General features: G+C 44.4%; 1 protein-coding gene across 3 annotated transcripts; it reads right to left on the reverse strand.

Annotated features, from left to right (window-relative positions):
• Positions 1-768: 768 nt before the first annotated feature.
• ankib1a (ankyrin repeat and IBR domain containing 1a) lies at positions 769-17,822 on the reverse strand. Of its 3 annotated transcripts, none has more exons than XM_061665170.1 (22): positions 17,559-17,822; positions 13,860-14,148; positions 12,878-13,049; positions 12,674-12,805; positions 11,926-12,141; positions 11,083-11,200; positions 10,797-11,017; positions 10,625-10,713; positions 10,416-10,560; positions 9,289-9,449; positions 8,769-8,857; positions 8,544-8,674; positions 8,336-8,470; positions 7,437-7,465; positions 7,035-7,121; positions 6,745-6,947; positions 6,318-6,463; positions 6,047-6,225; positions 5,917-5,968; positions 5,621-5,677; positions 5,405-5,528; positions 769-4,793 (listed from the first exon to the last, which is right to left on the reverse strand). In XM_061665170.1, exons 2-22 carry the CDS (start codon positions 14,045-14,047, stop codon positions 3,790-3,792), a joined length of 3,678 nt encoding a protein of 1,225 aa, XP_061521154.1. In that variant the 5' UTR covers positions 14,048-14,148; positions 17,559-17,822; the 3' UTR covers positions 769-3,789. The 3 variants fall into 3 exon arrangements, with proteins under 3 accessions (XP_061521154.1, XP_061521153.1, XP_061521155.1); XM_061665169.1 differs by having other exon boundaries at positions 13,860-14,153; XM_061665171.1 differs by lacking the exon at positions 7,437-7,465 and having other exon boundaries at positions 6,745-6,811; positions 13,860-14,153.
• Between the last annotated feature and the right edge of the window lie 3,082 nt (positions 17,823-20,904).

Raw genomic sequence — 20,904 nt, forward strand, 5'->3', positions numbered from 1 at the left:
TGTTTAAGGAGCGCGCTTGTGACGTCATTTAAGTGCGACCAAAATGTGTGCGCGTGACCACAGCGCCGTCAACAGGCAAGGTGGCGCACTACACGTCGGTTCACGTAGCTTTGTAAATCAAGTAAATCTGAAGTTAATAATTTTATATTTTATTATTTAAGATGTAACATTAGGGCTCTTGAAGTTTTTATTATTATTATTTTATTTAATGATTTCATGATGTCCCAAATGGACCCAGAAGTTTTTTAGTATTCATCAATGTCATAAAGTGGATCAAATTGTTTTTGTTCCTTTTAAAAAATATATATATATTTTTTTTTTAACAATGTCACTAAAAAATACATGTTTTCCCAAAAAATGTAATTATTTTGTTTTATTTAACAAAGTCACAAAATTCACCCCCAAAAATGGAACCAGAAGTTTACAAGTTATTTAACAATGTCACAAACTGGACGTGGAAGTTAAAAATATATATTTAATGACATCATATAATGGATCCAGAAGTGTATTTTCTCAATTTCTACTATTTAACAATATCACAAAATAGATCTGGAAGTTTTTTTCCTCTATATTTTCATGATTTAGTTTTATTATTTAACAAAGTCACAAAACGGATCCTGAATTTTGGAGTGAGAACAGTGAGACTATAACCCCCCCCGCCATTTTTTTGAAGAGGGGGATGGATACCCCAAAATGCTTCCATTGTGAATAAAAAAAGCATGTTCCTTTAAATGACAAAGCACTCAAGCATCTCAGAGCAACCTTTTTTTTCTTTTTAATGGAGTGTAAACTTTGCACTGACACGCTTTTATTTGAAACTTTATTTTTTTTTTTGTAGCCACACATTGATGGACACAGGTGGGAATGTATCATAGATGAGCAGAAAATGCCCTTTTTTCCCCCCTTGACATCTTCTGTTATTCTTTGATGTTCCACAACATAACCATCACCAACGGAATATAAAGTAAATCATAATAGTAATAAATAACTGAGTGTCACGCACTGCCATCCTGCCAAACATTTCCTGAAAAACCAATAAAAAACAAATGGCGACATGAAATGTTCACCGAATAGATTTTTCCTTAGAGACAGAAAACAGTCACAACAGGCTGTCGCCGCTTGTGTTCAAAAGGTTGACAACACATTTTCGATTGATTTTCACATCCTAATCCCAATTATGAGGGACTCAAAGCATCAAATTGTATCTTGACGTTTATAAAAAAAAAAAAAAAAGCATTTTGAGGCTACATGGTTGGCCACAGGTGCCCAACTCGGGGCCTGCGGAGGAATTTCACGTGGCCCATTACAGTGTGGAAAGTTAAGTTCTGACTAAAAAAGCAACAATAAATAGCTACAAATAAAAACATATGCTTGAAACAACAACAACAAAAAAAGGCACATTGACAGTCACAACACACTGCATGCCATTTCAGTAGAGGAGGGGGGGGAAAAAAAAGTTTTTTTGTTTTGTTTTTTTTTATACAATGCAAACGTAAAAGCAATAAATGACATTTGTCCATAAGCTTGGCAACACTGACGTCTGCATTAAAAATTTGCTACAATCAAAACGGACTCCACAGATGGCAATTATGTAGACGAAGATGGATGGCACTTGGGAATTGGACGCTCACCTCCACAAAAAGCGGCAGCGGAAATGGCTGACCTCGTTATAATTGTGAGATGACCAACTAGTGAATCTGTTGGCAAACAAAACAAAGAAAAGTAAGAGTGTGTGGTTGCTCTCCTGCAGGCACAGTGTGCATGAAGGTCCAGTATCAAAATGAGGCCCTCTTGATTGTACAGTACGCTAACTAACGCTAACGCTAGCTCCGAAGGCTACAGCAGGATTGTTTCTTTTGTCTTGTCCTTTTTTTTTTTTTTGGTCCTGAAAAAAAAAAAACATTGGCTGTTTGTTTGGATTTAAGCACCGAAACGCCATTGAAAAAACACTCGAAGCCGTGTCCACACAAACACAGGTATTAATAAAAAAAAAAAAAAAAAAAAAAAAAATCTAAAAAGATTTGAAAATTGTTCACGTAAAAAAAAAATCAATAAAAAAAAAAAAATTGGGATTATCTCGTTTTTTTGTGTCTTTTCCCAAAATGGCTTTCTTCACGTTTGTGATTCGCTAATAAAACGGAACTTTGGACTGTAAGAGTTACAGCGCCATCTGTTGCTTTGGCATGCACTATTTACATAGATGGATATTTTTTTTGTACACCTTTATAAGGTGATGAACCATATTTGTGAACATAAATCGAAAATGGATGCAACATCAATAAACAGACAGGTATTTAAAAAAAATAATTCCACAGAAATTTTGAAAAATATTCACATTTAAAAAAATATTTTGGGGGATGTAAATAAGAAAATTGGGCATTATTTTGTAGTCGTAACATACACCATTTTTGCTGTTTTGTGGTTATTGTGCCTTTTCCATAAATGGCTTTCTTCATGCTTTTTATTGGCTAATACGAAGGGACTTTGAATTATAGGTGTTACAGCGCCACCTGTTGTTGTAATATGAATCAAAACTGACAAAAAAAAAAAACCTCCACAAACATTACAAAACGATTTAAAAATGTCGACAGTCTTTGTATTTTTTTTTTTTCCCCCAAAAGATTTTTTGTTTTGATGGAGATGTGAAAATGGGAACATCTCGTTATTTTTTTACATGTGCCACAATCTCAGTTTCGATAATTTTCTTGAACGGCTTTCTTCAGATTTCTTTCAAGATGAAAAAAAATAAATCAATACAATTCTATGAATTTTAGACCTTTTCCCAAAGTTTTGCAATTTTTGCTTTTCTGCAAAAGTAGATGGGGAGATGGTTTTTCATGTTTGTGACATGCACCATTATCTCAGTTTTATTTTCAAAATTGTCACCTGCTTTGAGTTTCTGATTGGCTAAGGTGTAACAGCGCCACCTGTCCGCTTTGGCATGCACTGTTCATGGGGATGGAGATTATTATTATTATTTTTTTAGATATTTGTACATTTATAAGGCGTGTAAAAACCATGTAAAACAAAATGAATGCAATGCTCTGGTAGCATTAATAATAGTGAAAATAATTATAGTTATAATACAAAAAAAAATAAGTAATTAAGTAAAATAAATATTTGTAATTAAATAAAAAATATACAACCGTTGGTGTGGCCAGTTTTCTAAAAATATAAAATTAAAATAAATAAATACCTGATTATCTGTGACCACCTCAGTAGCTTTGCCTTGATTTTTGTTTGTTTTTTAAACAAGAAAAGTTTTGAAGTTTAAAAAAAAAAAAAAAGAAAACCCTGCCCGTGACATCTTTGCTGCGGGGCTCGACAACCTCATTAGATACCTTGTTATTATAATAACAATAATACTTACAGTCAAACTTCAGTACACAAACGTAATTTAAATGTTTTCCACTGAATACATGAATAGAAATAGAATTATCTGCGTGGGTTTAAGTTGAAAAGAGATGACAACACACTTCGTAATGAAGATTTTGCCAAACCAAACTGGGTAGCCAGATCAGAAGTAGAAACAATCCTCATGTTCAGCTATTATTTCCCTCTTTTTTCCAATGCTAAAATGATTAGGCTTCCTAAGAGCACTATCGTTTGCACTTTTCACCGTGAAAAGTGTGCCTGTATTTGAAATATGTGACGTAGGGAGGAGCACAAGATTTGTTGGAAAATCTCGTTCAAAAATCTATTTTTTTTCTGTGAACTGAGGCTTGACTGTATAATAATAATCATCATCAGAATAATACACACAGTAAACAGCAGCTATCTTTTTCCGCTTCACACCAAGTGGACTTTCTCCTCCCACTCCACAGGGGACTGGCCCTCCTCCAGCTGGAGGACCAGGTCCAAGTCTGCGGAGGTGTCCTCGCGGGGCGATGCATCCGCCAACGCATCGCCACCTTCCTCCCCTTTGTTGTCCTCCTCGCCATCGGCGGCGCTGTTGTCCAGCCCCAGCGTGCCGGGCCTGCTGGGGCGGCCGCGGGCCAGGTCCGGCTGGCCCTCCGGGCGCTGCCCGGCGGCGGCGAGGGTCTCGGAGAGCGCGTCCGGGGAGGAGTCGCTCTCGGTGGTGGGCGGCGAGGGGATGAGGGCCAGGCTCTGGGGGTTGTTCTGCGGGGTGATGTTGTAGTTGAACCAGGCCATGATGTTGTCCAGCAGCTGGGCGCTGGCGACGGGGTCCAGGGCCTCTAGGCTCTGCGGGTCGCTGGGGGTGAAAGGCCTCCCCGGCGGGATGACGGGCGACAGCAGCAGCAGCTCGGGTTCGAGCTCCGGAGACGGGAGGCACAACTGGGCGGGGGGGCGTCGGAGAGCGTAGTTGGACGGACTCTCTCGTTCGGCCTCGGGCGGAAGCGTGCTCGCGTGGCAGTGACTCTGAGGGTCCGAGTCGGGAGGAGACGGGTTCCCGAGTTTCATAAGGCTGTCCCCCAGCTTCAGGAGCTCGGCGCTGAGCGGGGGAGGCGGAGGAGGGAGGGGCAGGGCGGCGGGCGGCGGCACGGACGTCTGAGAAGAACAACAAGACGAGTCTGTCCTGTGGGGAGGGCGCGGCGGGTCCGGAAGGGACGGGCCCCTGGCCGCTCCCGGGGGGCTGTCGGGGACGTCGCCGGGAATCGTCGCGGAACCCTGCGGCCCGCGCTCCGGCTCGGGGACGCCCGCGGTGACGCCCTCGGGGCCTCGGTCTCGCCGAGACTCCTGCAGAGACAGCTGGATAGCCAGCAGGATGTTGGGGTCGTCCTCGTCCAGGGAGCCCAGCGCTCTACGCCGGCCCTCGATCCTCTCTGGACCTTCTGGAAAAACAATCCAACAAAAAAACTGCTCAGGTCTTGTACACACATGAGCCTGTTGTGAGGGGCGGAGCTTTTACACAATTAGTGTAGCGGATCTGTGTATATGGCTCATCAAGCGGATCCGTAACTAAACCTTCATACTGCTGTCTTTCTACTATATTCGTAATATATACTAAAGTGGATGACTTGACTTGAAGTCAAATATAGATGTTTGAAATAAAAACCAAATACTGTAAGATTAAAGTCCATTAAAGTATTTTGGGGTGGGATTACAATATTAAAATCAACATTATTATTTTTTTTATCACATTGTTACATGTAAGAAATAGTCTAAGTGCTGTGAGATGAAGTAGAGATTTAGAGCCAACAAGTAATATTACGAGCTTCGAGCAGAAGACGAAGCAATATTAGAATACTCAAAAAGCTAGGCTAGTAATTATTCTTTGGCGCAAAAAAGTGGGGGAGTGACCCACTAGATGGATCGATGGCGACACAAATTCCATTTTACGACCCGCATTACTGCCTCCTACAGGCCTGGAGTGGAACAGCATCTTCAACCAAACCCGTGGACAAGAGGAGGATTGTGTGCGCGAGTGCAGCAAAAGCGGGACCTGTGCCGTCGCTCCTCCTGCTGCTCTCGGGCGTGTTGCTGCTGCTCCGGAGATTGTGCAGATTCAGCATGTCTCCCCTGCGCCGCGCTCTGTGCCGCCGGCGGTACTGAATGTCAGCGAAATCCTGCCGAGCGCCAAAGCGGCATAAAATTCATTTCGTACGCGACACCACCACCACAAAACCACACAATTTTACAGCCCCCGACGAAAGACGACCTGTGATGCTCGGTCCCGTTGGTCTCCTGCTCCCAGCACAGAGTGACGACTGCCCATCTAGACACACACAAGCGTGATAGCATTTAGCATTTAGCATGTATAGCGGCCGGCCTAAATGGGCTCCAAAAGTCACCAATCAATGTCGAGGCACATGTAGAAAAACAACCATTCACACTCGTATGCACACCTGTGGACAATGTCGAGTCTTAATTGAATATTGCCGAACATTCAATTAAGACCACATTCGTGGGAGCAACCAGAGAAAAACTTGAGCAGAGCAGCCGGAAAAGGTTTACCTCAGGGGAGGCGAAGCCCAAGTACTCCCAATCCCACGATCCTCCAGGGTAGCTGAAACAGACACAAAAGATACTTCATAATTGGTTTTTTTTTTGGTTTTAATAAAAATGTCTACGGTTCATCTCGTACCTCCTGCGCAGGGGCTCGGGCGAGTCATTGGGCGCCACGCCGCGGGCAACCGACGCCAAGAACTCCTGCCGCTTCTGCTGGACCAGGCGGGCGGCGCTGACGATCTTGTGGCACGGCGTCCTCAGGTAGGAGCGGTTCACCTTCTGCGCCAGGTCCTCCACCACCATCTCCAGGTCGGTCTGGCCAGACGCCGTCGTTACAATGCCAGACGCTAACATCACACCCACCCATTCGCAAATATTTGTGATTTTTGTTGTTGTGTGCAGCGTACCTGCATGAGCTCAAAGATTTCCTTCTGCGTGCTTCCCTGCTGCAGGAAGAAGCCGTATGGGTAAGAGCACTTGAGCACGCGCCGCGTCTTCAGCAGCTCGCTCACGCCGTCCTCGATGAAGCGCGTGTCGGGCGGGGCGCCCTCACCTGGTGCAGTCGCGCAAACGACGGGGTCTAAATATTTGTGTGGGTGCCAGATAGCGAAAAGCAGCCCCAGAATATACAAGAACCCAAGCTTTCTGACTGAGCAACACACTTTTTGCTAAAGAATGTCCTTGACAATCTTGACATTTCAACGTAGAAGATTCACGACACCCAGTGCTGGATAGAGCAAAGCAGCCCCAGAGCAATAACAGATTTTAAAACCTAACAGCCAGCACTTATCTTATGGGTTGAACAACTTCCCGTTTCAAGTGAAAGCCACTCACGGCTAATGAAGGCTCTGCTCAGCTGTTCCATCTTCTCCTTGGCCGTCCTCAGCAGCTTCTGCTCCAGCTGACAAACACAAAAACCACAACCATTCAAAAGTAGACAAACGTATGGGGACATCACACACCTGGAGGAAGTGGCACTGGATGAGATGTTCTGGCAATGAGAGCAGAATGCCAGCTGGAGGGCTTTCAAGTTTGTGCTACAACAGACGCGATACTTTAATGAATATAGCTGAGTGTGTGTGTGTGTGGGTGTGCGTGTGTGTGTGTGTGTGTGTGTTGGTCACCTTGTAACTGTGTTCGTGGTTCTTGAATCTGCTGTAGTAGTGCATGAAGCGGTCCAGCTCCTGGAAGCTTTTGTGCTTCTTTTCTGCCTGAGAACAAGACTTTTTTAAGTCATAATATTATGAAATAAAGGATGTATTGTATAGTTTGGGTTTTTTTTGTATTGAATGTATTGTTTTAATATTATTACTTAAGTCTTACCCGTAGTTTTCTGACAGCATAGTTGATAAAACAATTAAAAAGGTGTTAACTGAGATTAAAGATGTTTTTAGAAGGCAATTTTTCTGTTTGATATATATTTTACACCAAACAATTGTACACTTTCAATTATTTTATTTAAGGAAAAATTATATTTCTTGCGAGAGAGTCGTATATGAAATTGAAATAATTTAAAAAAATGTTACCATCTTAAAGTTCTATTGCCAGCCCCCTCCTGAAAAAAAAGTAAGATTACAAGATTATAGTTGGAGTTTTTTTGCTGAGGGAAAAAGTCGCAATCGTCGGATATGTTGTCATTGTTGAATAAAAAAAGGTCAGAATATTACAAGACTAAAGTTGTATTTCATTCCAAGGAAAAAAGCTGCAATCTTGCAGTAAAATGCTACATATTTAGGAGAACACAAATTTGAAATATTAAAAAATTAAAGATGCATTTTTCAAAAAAAGATCAAGGTAAAACAATTCCAAGGAAAAAAGTAAGTAAAAGTTGTTTTTTTTGTGTGTGAAGTGAGACTATCACTAGAATAAAAAAGTCGTGTAATTTTACAATAACATCATATTCTTGGAGAAAAAAAAGTTGTGATATTACAAGATAAATGTATTTTTTTCCCCAATGAAAAAAAGTTGTAATCTTCGGATATGTAGTCAGTTTTAGAAAAAAGTCCCAACGTTACGAGGTTAAAGTTTCCCAAAATATTTAATTCCGCAGAAAAAGGCCGTAACCTTCACAACAATCAGTGTAACGGAACAAACGTGGCACTGGAATACTAGAAGATGAAAGTTGTATTTTTCCAGGGGAAAAGTTGCAATATTACAAGATTAAAAGCAGTAATTTTTCAAGACAGTCAGTTTTTCACAGGAAAAAAAAAAAAAAAAAAAAAATCCCCAATCAGAATCAGAATCATCTTTATTTGCCAAGTATGTCCAAAAAACACACAAGGAATTTGTCTCCGGTAGTTGGAGCCGCAGACAAATTCCTTGTGTGTTTTTATCTTACGATAGGTCATATTTTCTGAGAATAAAAGTAAAGAGTCAAGTCACTTTTTCCCCTTGAGACAAAGTGTTAATATGCGAGTGTTTGTACCTCGACAGTCATCTCTTTGGACTGCTCCTCCAGCTGCTGGATGACCTCGTAGCGCGTGCAGCGGTAGTAGCCTCCCGTCGACGAGCTGTGCTTCTTCCACTCCTCCAGGCAGATCCAGCAGAAGTCGTACTTGCACTGGAAGAGCGCCAAAGCGCCGTTAAAAACACGGTGGGCGCGTTGCGTTGCGTTTCTTCACACAAAATCCCACCTTGGCACACTGCATGTGGTTGCAGCCCTCGTTCTTCTGAATGGGGGACTTGCAGTTGGCACACGGCTTGGAGTTGGTCAGCAGCCAGAGGCAGTTTGCGGCGTCTTCGTAAGCCTCGCTCACACCTGCCACTACCGAGGAAAAAAACAACAACACACACGTATTCGAACCATCTCAAACTTGCGCATTAGGCGATAAATCCAGCTAATCTTCTGCGAGACTTACACTCCTCGGGCTTCATCTCGGTGACTTTTTGGAGCCACTTCCTCCACATGTGGCAGTCACACGGCTCGTGGGCCTCGCCGAGGCACTCCCTGGGGGGCGCGCACACCAACGATAAGCCCGTTAACTTGCAAAACCGCTGGCTTGAAAGGACCCCCCACGAAAATTGACTCACGGCAGAGAAAAAGAAAAAGGGCATCAAATCGAGCTTTGAAACCAATGAGACATTTTATTTGTTGAGTTTTGGCTGTGTCAGGTTTACACACGCTAATTTCAATGGTGAGGCACTTTTGCACAATACAGTAAAGGACATTTTGCTGCACACTTTGAATGGGGAAAAGTGGCGCTATCTGGTGAACAAATGGAAAATGGAAAGTCAGCGGTCCGCTTTGGGAAGCGATCAAGTAATTGTAGGACCTCAAAATTGAATGCAAACCATAAAACTATGAAACAGAACATAATTGACAAAAGAGTAAAACATTCAAGAACAAAAGCAAATCGAGATGTTCAGAAGGGAGTTTACCAGCAGAAGAGGTGGCCCTTGCCGCAGTCGACGGCCGGGGAGGGCAGCAGCGGGAAGGCGTGCGGGTCGCTCTCGCCCGGGCCGGGCCGGGTGAGCCGCACCGCCCGCTCGCAGCGCGCCGCCGGACACCAGCGGATGGCCGGATTGTTCTCCACAAAGGCCTGCGGTTGAGGAAGAAGAAGGCTGAGGACGGAAAACCCCAGACAGAACAATCCTAAATACTGAGTGCCCGCCTGGCTCGGAAGGGCAATACAGTTCCACTCCAGTCCTGCAGTTAGCAGTAGAGTTCACCTTCCAAAGCCTCACTCTCCTTTGTTTTTTTGCGTGGAATGAATCTACATTTCTGTCACGGAACCATCCTGCTATAGTGCAGAAAACTGCTGAAATCTTTTTTTTTTTTTTTTTTTTTAAAGGAGTGTTTTACATCAAATGTAATTGCTGTACAGTATTGAAAACAAATATTGCTTAAAATCCAGTTAAAACCCAAGATGTCTATAAAATAATGAACATTAGAGCAGTTTTGCTGATTATCATTCTCTTGGGCGGCTAATCTCATTGGCTTGAAGGCCTAAAATGGCCTCCAAGGCTTCTAGTAGTCAGAGGGCTCCCTCTAGTGGTCTGAGAGGGATTTAGTAAATTAATTGTTCTATCTGCCTAAATTAGAGTGGCTTCGACTTTATTTTTTTTAAATCCACGACAGTACATTGGTTATGTGCAGTTCAGTTGTTTATAACTTAAAAGCACAATACATTTGAATTTAGAAAAAAAAAAAAAGTTTTATGTGCAATACATTTAAATTTCTTCTACAAGAAGAGTTTTATTTTCCTATACTTAAGCACAGTGTTAATGTTCAAATTGTGCATAATATTTTAGGAATAAAAAATTGTCGGGCCAACTCGTGGTGTACATTTGTTTCTATACATTTTGTGCTTTAACAGTTTTTCTTTTCAAATACATTAAAAAAGTGTTTTAAAGTGTGTTTTGATCAATTTAAATGTTTAAAGGGCTAAAAGCAGACTTTCACTGTGTCTGGAACGTAAACGGCGGTTCACTGAAGACGACATTCGTCTAACTAATTAACCAATGCAAATTGGTGGAACTAGCATGTTAGCCGCTAGCGCCGGTACCTTGATGTCAAACTGCAGGTAGCGCTGGTCCATCTCCCGGGAGACCACGCTCTCGATGACGTGCACGGGCACCAGCTGGTAGCACTCGTACGCGGGGCAGAAGATGTTGTGCGCGTCGCCCTCCTGGATCTTCACGTTCAGGAACCTGCGGGGAACGTTAAACGTGTCGACGTGGGCTTCGCAGACGTCACCGCGGACTTGGAACGTACCCCTCCCAGCAGGCTCGGCAGAACTCGTGGCCACAGGACACGTCCACGGGGTCCTCAAAGACGGAGATGGAGCACAGGCAGATGCCGCACTGCGCAGCCATTCGACAGTTTTTATGTTTTACAGCGCGTTACGAAGTCGGGGTGCGTCTGCCGTCGTTTGTGCAGGTCTCACCGTGGCCAGGCCCTCGTCGGCGGGCGTGAGGCAGCTGTCCGTGGGGGAGGTGAAGGTCAGCGTGACGGGCGAGCGCGGCGTCCGGGGGGTGCGCGGCGAGGGCAGCGTGTCCCAAGCGTTGTACCCGCTGGGCGGCGGCGTGGGCACGGCCACGCCCGAGCGCTGGCAGCAGCCCTCGGCGTCGGACATCCACGCCTCCAGCAGCTTCTCCCTGTCCCAGTCTGGATGCGGGGACGAGATTTAGCGCGGTCCGAAAGGTTGACGAGAGGGGACGTGCCCGGCGTACCGTGCGCTCTCAGCAAGGCCTCGGCAGTGAAGAGGGGAGCCTGCAGCATGTCGGCCGTCTCCACGATCAGCATGTCCTTCAGTCGGCGAAGGTCCTGCAGCTTCAAGCCCTCGTAAGGCTGAAATATTATTAGTGAGAGTATTTATTACTATTAACATATATTGAAATGAAATTTACATTGGGAATTGTTAAATTTGGGGAGTGTTTTATCCCCTTGCCCGCCAAAAGACTCTCTGCGTTTCGGAGAAATCGACCAACAAAAAAATTAATACATGAAGACATATACATTAAAAAATATATAAAAAAATAAAATATTAAAAAATATATAAAAATAAGATGATTCTGATTATAAACAAAAAATAATCTAAAAATAAATAAATCTCAACACACTAAATGATAGGAAAATAAAAATATACCATTACAAATAATAAAATGTAACTTTTTTTTTTAAATGAACCAAACTACAATATATTTCTAGAAACACAAAATACCTTAATAAAAACAATGAAATACAAAACAAAATATATATATTAAAAAATTATAATGAAAAAATATATATATAAATAACTAAGCATTATCTATCGTGTTTAGTGTGTTTTTAACCCCTTGCGATAAAATCTACTTCGATATGTTGAACACTGACAACATGCACATACAAAAAAATAGTTGACATTTATGACAATAAACTTAGCAAACTAAAAAAAATGTATGTTAACACCAAAGGGACCAGAATGCAGGAAAATATCCTTGCTCCACATTCATGTCTCTTGTCGTCCCGTCCAACTAGTCTGTCAGATTCAGTAGCTTTGATCCGTTCGATCGCTAAACCCTTCATCCACTCACCTCTTTATTCTGCAGCAGCTTGCCTTCGCCACGCGTGTCCGCGCTGGTGTGCGACGGCCGCGGCGGCGGCACGGGCCCCGGCGAGGAAGAGGAGAAAACCATCTGCGACTCCAGGCTGAGGGCCAGCTCGGTGTGGTGGTGGCGCTCGGCGTGGTCGCACGGCGTCAGCTTGTCGTCGTCCTCGATGAAGAGGTCCGCGTCGCTCTGGATGAGCAGCTGGAGGACACGCCCGCAAACGACGTTATGCCACTGTGTGCTTCTCTTTCTACGCTGACACGTCGGTAACGGTTCTACGGGGGTCGACGATGATCGTAACAAGAATCCAGGCGTATCGTTCGTCTGACAGCAGCGGGTTAGTCTGGTTGCGGACATCTGCTCTGACCGCAGCTGGGTTTTCGAAAAGTTACCAATGGCGCCCGAAACCGCTAGATTTGTTGTATGTTTTTTTAAATTGGTAAAATAGTCACTAAACGGGTATGAATAGTTGCTAAACAGAGCGACAAAAGCGTTACAAATGGACACCCTCCGAGCTCTACCCCTAGTCGTCATGGTAACAAAACACTGTTGGGACCACAGAAGGGGGCGGGGTGAGCAGTGGGGACCACCCCCACTAAACAGATTGTAAATATTGGTTGAAAAGGTTGCTGTCATTCTCAATCCGTTGGGGAACATTTTTTTGAACCAAGCACGTCACAGAGACGCTTCTTTAAAGAAACACGCTCACATTCCCAAGGCAAAAGGGAATCACCTCCACGCAGCTCTTCATGCCCGACGCGGCGGCGTAGTGTAGACAGGTGCTGCGGCGGTTGTCGGTCGCGTTGACGTTGGCCTTCTCGTACTGGCCTCCCTCCAGCCGAGCCCCCGTCCAGCGCAGTAACATCTGGAAAAACCCCCCAAAAAACGGCACTAAAATTCCGTCCGATGTGCGTTTATTGGTATGTTTTTGCCGTACCTGCAGACAGTCGGCCCGCCGCTGCTCCTCGCGCTGAGGCCGGGCGAGGCGCGGCGACAGCGCCCCCTCGGGCAGCAGCAGGATGAGCGGGCCCTGGCAGAGCACGTGGAGGCACGTCTCGTTGTGCACGTTGCGCTTGTTGGGGTTGCCCTCCTTGCTGAACAAGAAGGACCTGCGGGGGAAAGGAAATCAGACAGGAAACGCACATTGATGGCACGTAGAGGGAGGAGAGAAGACCAGGAACGTTTCTGCTTTGCATCGCTGGGATCATTGACATGAGACCTGACACATATGCGCACAGAACACACACGCACGCACAATGATATGATTTTCCATTTCCACACCACCTTTTTGTTTTACCACCCGCCCCAGAAAAAAAAGGTGGCTGTTACGATGACGTTTATAACCAACATATGGCGAGGTAGATATTGACGACATACTATTCATTAATGAAATGCAACTATCACCACCTACTACGAAGAAATACTACTAATAATTAGTCACATTTCTAAATATAAACAAATATTTTCTATTTGAAGGGTGGGACAAGACTATTTTTTAAATTACAAAAACATTTTTACGATTTTTTTTTTATGAAAACAATTGGGCCGAAACTTAAAAAAAAAAAAAAAAAAAAAAAAAAACAATCCAGCTCACCAGCAACCCTAATGAGGATAAGCAGAATAAAAAAAAAAATAAAAAAAAAAAAAGCAAAACAAAAAAACAGATGGATGGATGAATTAAAAATGATAGTTTTACATTTTTATGATATATACCATCTTTGTAGATTGTGCAAGTGTTAGCCGGTGAAGCGACCATGACAGTGGAAAGTGCAGAAAAGTGAAACGACGCTGTCATTAACTGCTAATTCTTATTCAGTCAAATATGAGCAGCTTGCAAAACTGGTATTACCTACCTGCCGAACGTCACGGAAAGCAACATCCACCTAAAACACAAAACAAAATAACCAAAAAGATTTTACCTGAGCAGCCGTGTCATGCCATGACGGCACACGTAGTGCAGCGGCGTGTTGTGCTGGTACTGCTCTCCGTACGAGGCGTTGGGGTCCAAACCGTCCCTGAATTGCGGGTTGCCCTCGTACAGCTGCCAGGCCAATGCCTCGTCGCCACCCACCAGCGCCTTACGGAATTTGGTGGCCGTGTTGCCCATGGCGGCGGCGGCCCCCCGACGCGATGTGTGGCGAACTCCTTCCTCCTCCCCTGCTCAGCAACAGCTCACAACTCACAGCAACATGGTTCGGCGGTCCTGCCCTGCCCTGACAAAGAGCGAGAGAGAGAAAAAAGAGGGAGAGAGTGAGAGAGAGGGGCGTGGTCAGTGATTGGATGATAAGGAAAACAGAAAGATGGATGTGAGAAGCCAGCGAAAGAAGAGGTGAACAAAAGAAGATGGAGGCAGCAGACAAAATCTATCAGCTGTCCATGTTATCTCACCGGAAAGACGGGGTGGGACGGTTGGGCGGGGGGTGCCAGGAGAAAAAAAAATTCATTATAAAGAGCAGACGAGAGACGGGGAAGTTAACCATACACACGCCATCGAGTCCTCTCCCGGCGTTGATGGAAAGCACCACGCGGCTGGATTTGCAGCTACATGCGTGTGCGTGTGTGTGGATTCTTCATGAAAGATCCGATCACAAGTTGACACTGCCTGCAACAGGTGACACGTCACTTTTGTGTAGGAAAAATGTATTGAAATTTTAAAAAACATGAAAAATGTACACACACAAAAATCTAAATGTGTGCCAAGTCCATTTTTTGTGTGTATTTTATAAAAGCCCTTCTACTTTTTAATCAAATGAAAATGTAAAAAAACGATTTTTCTATGAGAGAAATGTGTGACGTGTCAAATGATGGCAACGAAACGGAGCAGATTCATAGCTAATAGTAAATGCATGAAACAAATCCGAACTAGCGCTCACCTAATACCATAGTTGCTTTAGTTATCTTAACGGTATCGGAAGAGGAGAAAAAATAAAAATAAAAAAACAAGAGTCCAGTTGCCTCGATTCAACCTTCACAGATTTACCATGAACTTTTTGGGGGATATCGTGATAGTAATTTCAAGTCGATGAGGTAATTACGCTATTAGGCTAACAACGCTGTATATCCATCAGCTCAACGTGCTGTTCCTCCTCTTCTTCGGACAGCAAAACCACATGAACACTCACTTCCACTACCGGCCCATCTTGCGACGACGGCTTCCAGACACGGTCGATCGACAACCGAATCCACAAGAGCAAAGTTCAATGTGAAACAAATCCGCCATTTGGGGACAAGCAGCTGCTTCTTTGGTGACAAAAGAGCCAATGTGCGCTAATAACAGCTTGGCGGGGAGACGCAAAAAGCCAGCTTGGCTTCTTGTCACACACTTCGTGCATAATCACCATCTTTAAACATTGCGTTCTGCTTCATTTCCTGCCTGCTTGCCCACCACTCCGTCACTGCGCGCGCGTGTGTGTGCGTTGAGGGCATCATTACAGTGTTCAGTCTGCGGCCATCTGTCTGGCCTCTCACAAAGAGCCTCTCTTTTTTTTTTTTTTTTTTTTAGCCCAGCTTGAATAAAGTGCCGGCCTACATGTACCCCCCTCCTCTAAAGTTCACGACGCGCCAGACGGGATACATACGGAACTTTCCAAACACGCCTGAAAAGTGTCTTTGTGTGTGTGTGTGTGTGTGTGTGTGTGTGTGGGTACAGTTAATTGGCCAGGCTGCCTTCTATGCGTCCAGCCCACTTCACTTTTCTGTGTGTGGGGGCAAAAAAAGGGCAGGAAGACTGGACGTGCTGGGAAGTGGCACTGGAATTCCCGCGTGGCGCCATTTAGACGGGCGGGCATGGAATTTAAGTGTTCAACCTGACCCGCTAACCTTAATCCGGTTAGGTGCCGCCACATTCCCACAGGTGGGGGTTGTTGTTTGTTTCATAACGAGCAACACATAAATCAAGGTTAAGAACAAGTCACGGCGCTCGTTTTTGACCGACAGCCGATGATTTGTTTCAGTGTTTTTGTTTTTTTGGGTGTGGTTTTTATTTGATTGGCAACTGCACCTACGAACGCATTCACTGCTACAGACGTCCAAATCCCTGTAGATGGCGCCATCGCATCGTTTTGGACTGGAGATCAGCACAGCTTTTGAGGAGGCGATAAAAGATTAATCAGCGAATCTCAGCCGGTCGCATCGATCGACACGTTGCGAGTCGGACAAATTTAGGCACCTCACGCTCGAACTGTGTATGTATAATTACGACATTAGCAGGGTAAGCGTCACGTGCGTGGCGATCGGGAGGAAAGATGACGCAAGTCATGGAGGGAATGGCGAATGCAACATAAAAAGAACATTACATTTTTCCAAGAACCCCCTCATGATCCGAATGCTATTGAAACAACTATCACATGTACCCCTAAATGCCATCAAAATGACAAAGGTGCCTATTTTCAAGAAAAAAGTTATAAATTCAAATTTTTTTTTTTGCGTAAAAGTAGTCATCTTCTGAAAATGACTTTCATTTTTCCAAGATGAAGTCGTAATATTGTGAGATTGAAGTCATAAGTTGACGAGGGAGTGAATTTCAAAAACAACAACAGTTGTGACGTTAATATCGGTCGACAGCAGAGGGCGATATTGTCGAACATGGCGGCCCCTTGAGATGAATGAAAACGGATGAATTCATCGGTTTAATTCTTATTCCACGAGCGCCGTATTAATCAGAATACCGTGATTATACCAATGGGGGCACATACAAAGTATGATTGCAAAATAAATGGTTTACTTTGCCTTTAAAGGGTTTGAAAATTATGATTAAATATTGAATCCTTGTTCGTCTATCTGCGCTAGCTGCATATAGTGACAGGCAAACTAATTCAATGCTGTTCCACTAGATGGCAGAAGGTACAATTCACTTGTGTAACCACCTGTTGCCATTCATTCAACACAATAATAGTTTTGTGTTCCTGAGTAACTCGATTTGGGACCAAATTGAGACGAGATCGTTTCAGTAAATAGACATTTAGCGACATTTTGGTTTGTCGAAGTGCCATGAGAATGTTCACGTGTAAATCGAAATGTGTCTTGGCAAGGTTGAGAAACGCTTATTCTAAGCTGTTCTGATCAAGTCACAATGAGTAAGTCGCATTGCTCCGTTCGAATTGACATTCATCTGAGAATGTATCTAATATGACAACTGGCTCATTCTGATGCAGTGCAGTCGTGCGACCACCCCAAAAAGAAAAGAAAAAAAAACATTTCAATTAGCACGTCACTAAAAGTGTCACTCAGAAGTGAGCCTGAGTGCAAGTGTTAGATTAATGAACATTGAGCTTGGGACAAAGGGAGCACCCGACTTGAAAAGCGATTTTCACTTTTTTATACATCAAAAGGAGAACAACGGCCAACGACTAGCTTGCGCGATGACGTCAAAAAGTTCATGTAGCAGTAGCGTTAGCAACATATGCTTATAATGGGGTTGGGTCGAAGCGGGGCACACAAGCCCGACGACGACGCGCTTCTCCCGGGGCGTTTGCATCCACGCGGCCCCGCGCCTCGGTTCAACAAGCCCGCCGGCTCGCCGAGTAACCCGCAAAAGGGACGGGAAGGGGGACCCGCGACCTGCTGCTAACGCCGCGCGCTCGCCCCTCGACGTGAAACCTCAGCCGCGTTCAGCTCACCCTTGTCGCCGTTTTCACTCGCTCCGCGGCCCAAGTGGTGGCGCCGGCAGCAGCTCTCGCTGGGCCATAACTCGTCGTCATTCGCCGGAAGAACTCCTCCTCGGCTCGAACATCCTCTCACAGCCGGCCGGAGGTGGGGGGGGGGGCGACGACGGTGAAGCGGCTGCCGACAGAAGGGCGAGACTGGCGGTTGACTGGACGTGTGCTGCCGCTGCTGCTTGCAGCTGGTGGTCGGCTTCACTGTTGCTGTTGCTGACAGGGAGGCGAGCGAGGAGCGCATGCGCGAGGGCCGTCACGTGACTGGGCGACTTCTTCCTCTACGCACAGTGGCGCCTTGAAATACGAGTTTAATTTGTACCGTGGTCACGCTCGTAACTACAGTGGACCCCCGCATACTCGCGGTTCGGAAAATCAGTCAAAAATCTCACATATTTTATCTATTCGGATTTTGTTTCACTTATCCTGTTATTTGCTGGAAAAAAAGCTCACTTATTTGCCTCTTTTGTATAAATAAAAGCATTACTTTTGTGCCATCTTGGTGGCAAGAAAGTACAGTATGTTGAAGTGAGTTGAGGAGGTCCATTTAGACAAAAGTAATGTTTTGGCACCATCTTGTGGCTTCTGTAGGGAATTACAGTAACAACATTGCTCGCTATAGTGGGGTTAATTGTGTTTGTATGTTGACGCGAACAAAACATTTTGGGAGTTTTACAACTTCTGTTGACATTTACAAAACACCATTTTTGTTACTCCTATTTATTTATTAACACCATAAAATGCATGACACATTGAACCAGACTTGAACTCACCCAGAATTCTGTGCATGCCACTTCAGCACTGTAGGGGGCAGTAGAACACAGTTGTTCCCCCAAACACGGTAGAAATGCATTTAAGGGAAGCATTTTTGTGACGTGGTGCACTTTCCATGCAAATACAAATATATACCTATTGTTTTCTACTCATGAAAGGAATGAAGGGAGAATGGAAAGTAACAAATGTGAATAAAAGGATGCCAAGAAGGACGGAATGATGGAGGAAGGGCAGCAGGCGACGACGGAACAAGGGGACGAATGTGCTCCCAGCCACATTTGGGGTCTCCAACAGGTCTTGAAACCTTGACACTGGCCTTGAAACCCTCATTTGAAACGGTTGCCTCGATACGCTCCTTTGGAACCTAAACCCTCGCTTGATACTACCGGAACTAAAAGAGTTCATCTCGGCAGCTTTCAACGAAACTGATGCAGCCTTGTGTTCAGAGGTGTCACAATTAATTGATTAATCGGCAACGTATAGATCATCAAATTAATCGACAACAAAAAAAAAGGTAATGTCTACTTTTGGCCCACCCAGTTTATGTACGTTTACTTTTTGACACATTCCCAACCACTTCCCATTTGGGGATTTTCCAGCACTAATCAGATTAGAATAATCATAATTTTTTTAATTTAACGCACCAGGCCTCACCCCGCACGCCGCCCACGGCGGCCTTTTGAACGCATCGCAGCGCGCATACGGGTTTGTCGAGCTCTTATCGTTCTTATTTGGCAGCTCGCGTTTCACACGTTGTGTTAATTGGGACATAATGTGGCGTAACGCGTTTATGCATACTGCACGGTCGCGAAAGCGGGGGCAGACTGGAGTCCGGCGGCACAATGGCGTAAAGATGAGAGTCACCTTATACTCAGGTGTGACATTACAACGTGTGACAGGCATGCTGGGAAAGCTCACACGCGTGCGGAGGACGAAGGTCAAGCTCAAACTGTGCAGCAACACATGCAGACAGATAATACAACAATACTCTCTGCGAAGAACGACTAGCATGACTGCAGCCTACCGAGTCAGTTGCGAAACACTTGCGTGCGTGTGTCTGTCTGTATTATACTGCCCCCAGGTGGCCAAGGCGCACACACCAGAAGGAGCGGCACAATGGCCATTGAGTTGAAGCAGAAAAGGCTGATTCTTTCAATTTTATGTTTTTAGAAAGTGCAACATTAGAGAGTGCTCATTTGCTTATTAAAACTTGTTTGTTTTTCTGGGAGACGGGAATGGATGAATGGCATTTCAGTGCATCGCAATAAGGAAAATTGCCATCTGCAGTCGAGTAGTATGTAAACGCCCCCCCCCCAGCCCCCGCCCCAAGCCACCTTTTCACGTTGGAGTGCATTTCAAGGTGTGTTAAAAAGCTCACCACAAGGCCAGGATTTGGACTTCCAGCCCGTACTTGCACACAGACTGGTTGAGCGGGTGACTCAGCTGAGCAGGCAAGATGGCAGGAGGGAGGAGAGGGGAGGGGAGGGGAGGGGAGGGGGGGATCTCGGGCAGGAGGGTGTGTCGAGATGCCTCCGGCGCATTCCTCCGAGCGGCCGCGCCCTCCGTCTTGCCGTTTGTGCACACACCTGTTTGCCCTCCCTGGTCACTCCCGCGTGATATTTTCAGGCGCTCGCACCTCGAGGCCAACGCGTCACATGTGAGATTTGCGCCAGCAGCCCCGAGCGCTCACGGGGGCTGTTCAAAAACACGACCGGTGAACACTAGCACACCGGAACACACACACACGGAACAGGCGGCGCACCCTTGGGAAATAGTGGCCTTTGTGTGTGTGTGTTGCTATCGGAGTGCACATGCAACAAGGTGTGTTCGGGATGAGGGCCATAGAAAGAGTGCTACAGCTCGTAAAGCACTTAGCTGATTGCGTGCTCACGCGTTGGCTTGCTTTGGTCACTGAGTCAGTCCGACGCACACACTGAAACACAAAGAAAAAAAAAACCAAACATGTTATAATACGCGTTCAGTCAATATATTATATGATGATGAAATTGGCAAAACTCCATTTAAAAAAAATATTCTGGAGAATTTTGGGTGGTACTTTTTTTTATTTTATTTTTTTAATTAATAAATGACATTTTCCGGGATGAATTTTTTTCAATAAATGTTTCTTAATGTAAAAATTCGAGACTATTCTGGAGGAAGAAATAACTTTTTTTTTTCAATTGTCAAAATTCTATTAAAAATATTTTTAGGAAAAAAAATCTAATCAAGTCAAATTTCTATGAAAGAATTTCGGAGGGAAAAAAATATTATTTTACATTTTAAACTATAAACAAATCTATACAAGATAATTTAGAGGAAATAATATCTTATTTTTCATTATTAAATTAAAGAAATAAGTCAAAGTTCAATAAAAATATTTTGGAGAATAAATAACTTGTTTTTGAATTTTTGAAAATTCTGAAATATATTCAACAAAAGAACAAAATGATTTTTTCCCCAAAAGTACATCTTAAAAGTTTCAAGGGGGTGGAGGGGGTCAAAATTCTATACATGAAAAAAAATACTCTGGAGAAAA

This window comes from Phycodurus eques, chromosome 20, assembly GCF_024500275.1.
Source record: "Phycodurus eques isolate BA_2022a chromosome 20, UOR_Pequ_1.1, whole genome shotgun sequence".
Taxonomy (NCBI): Eukaryota; Metazoa; Chordata; class Actinopteri; order Syngnathiformes; family Syngnathidae; genus Phycodurus; species Phycodurus eques.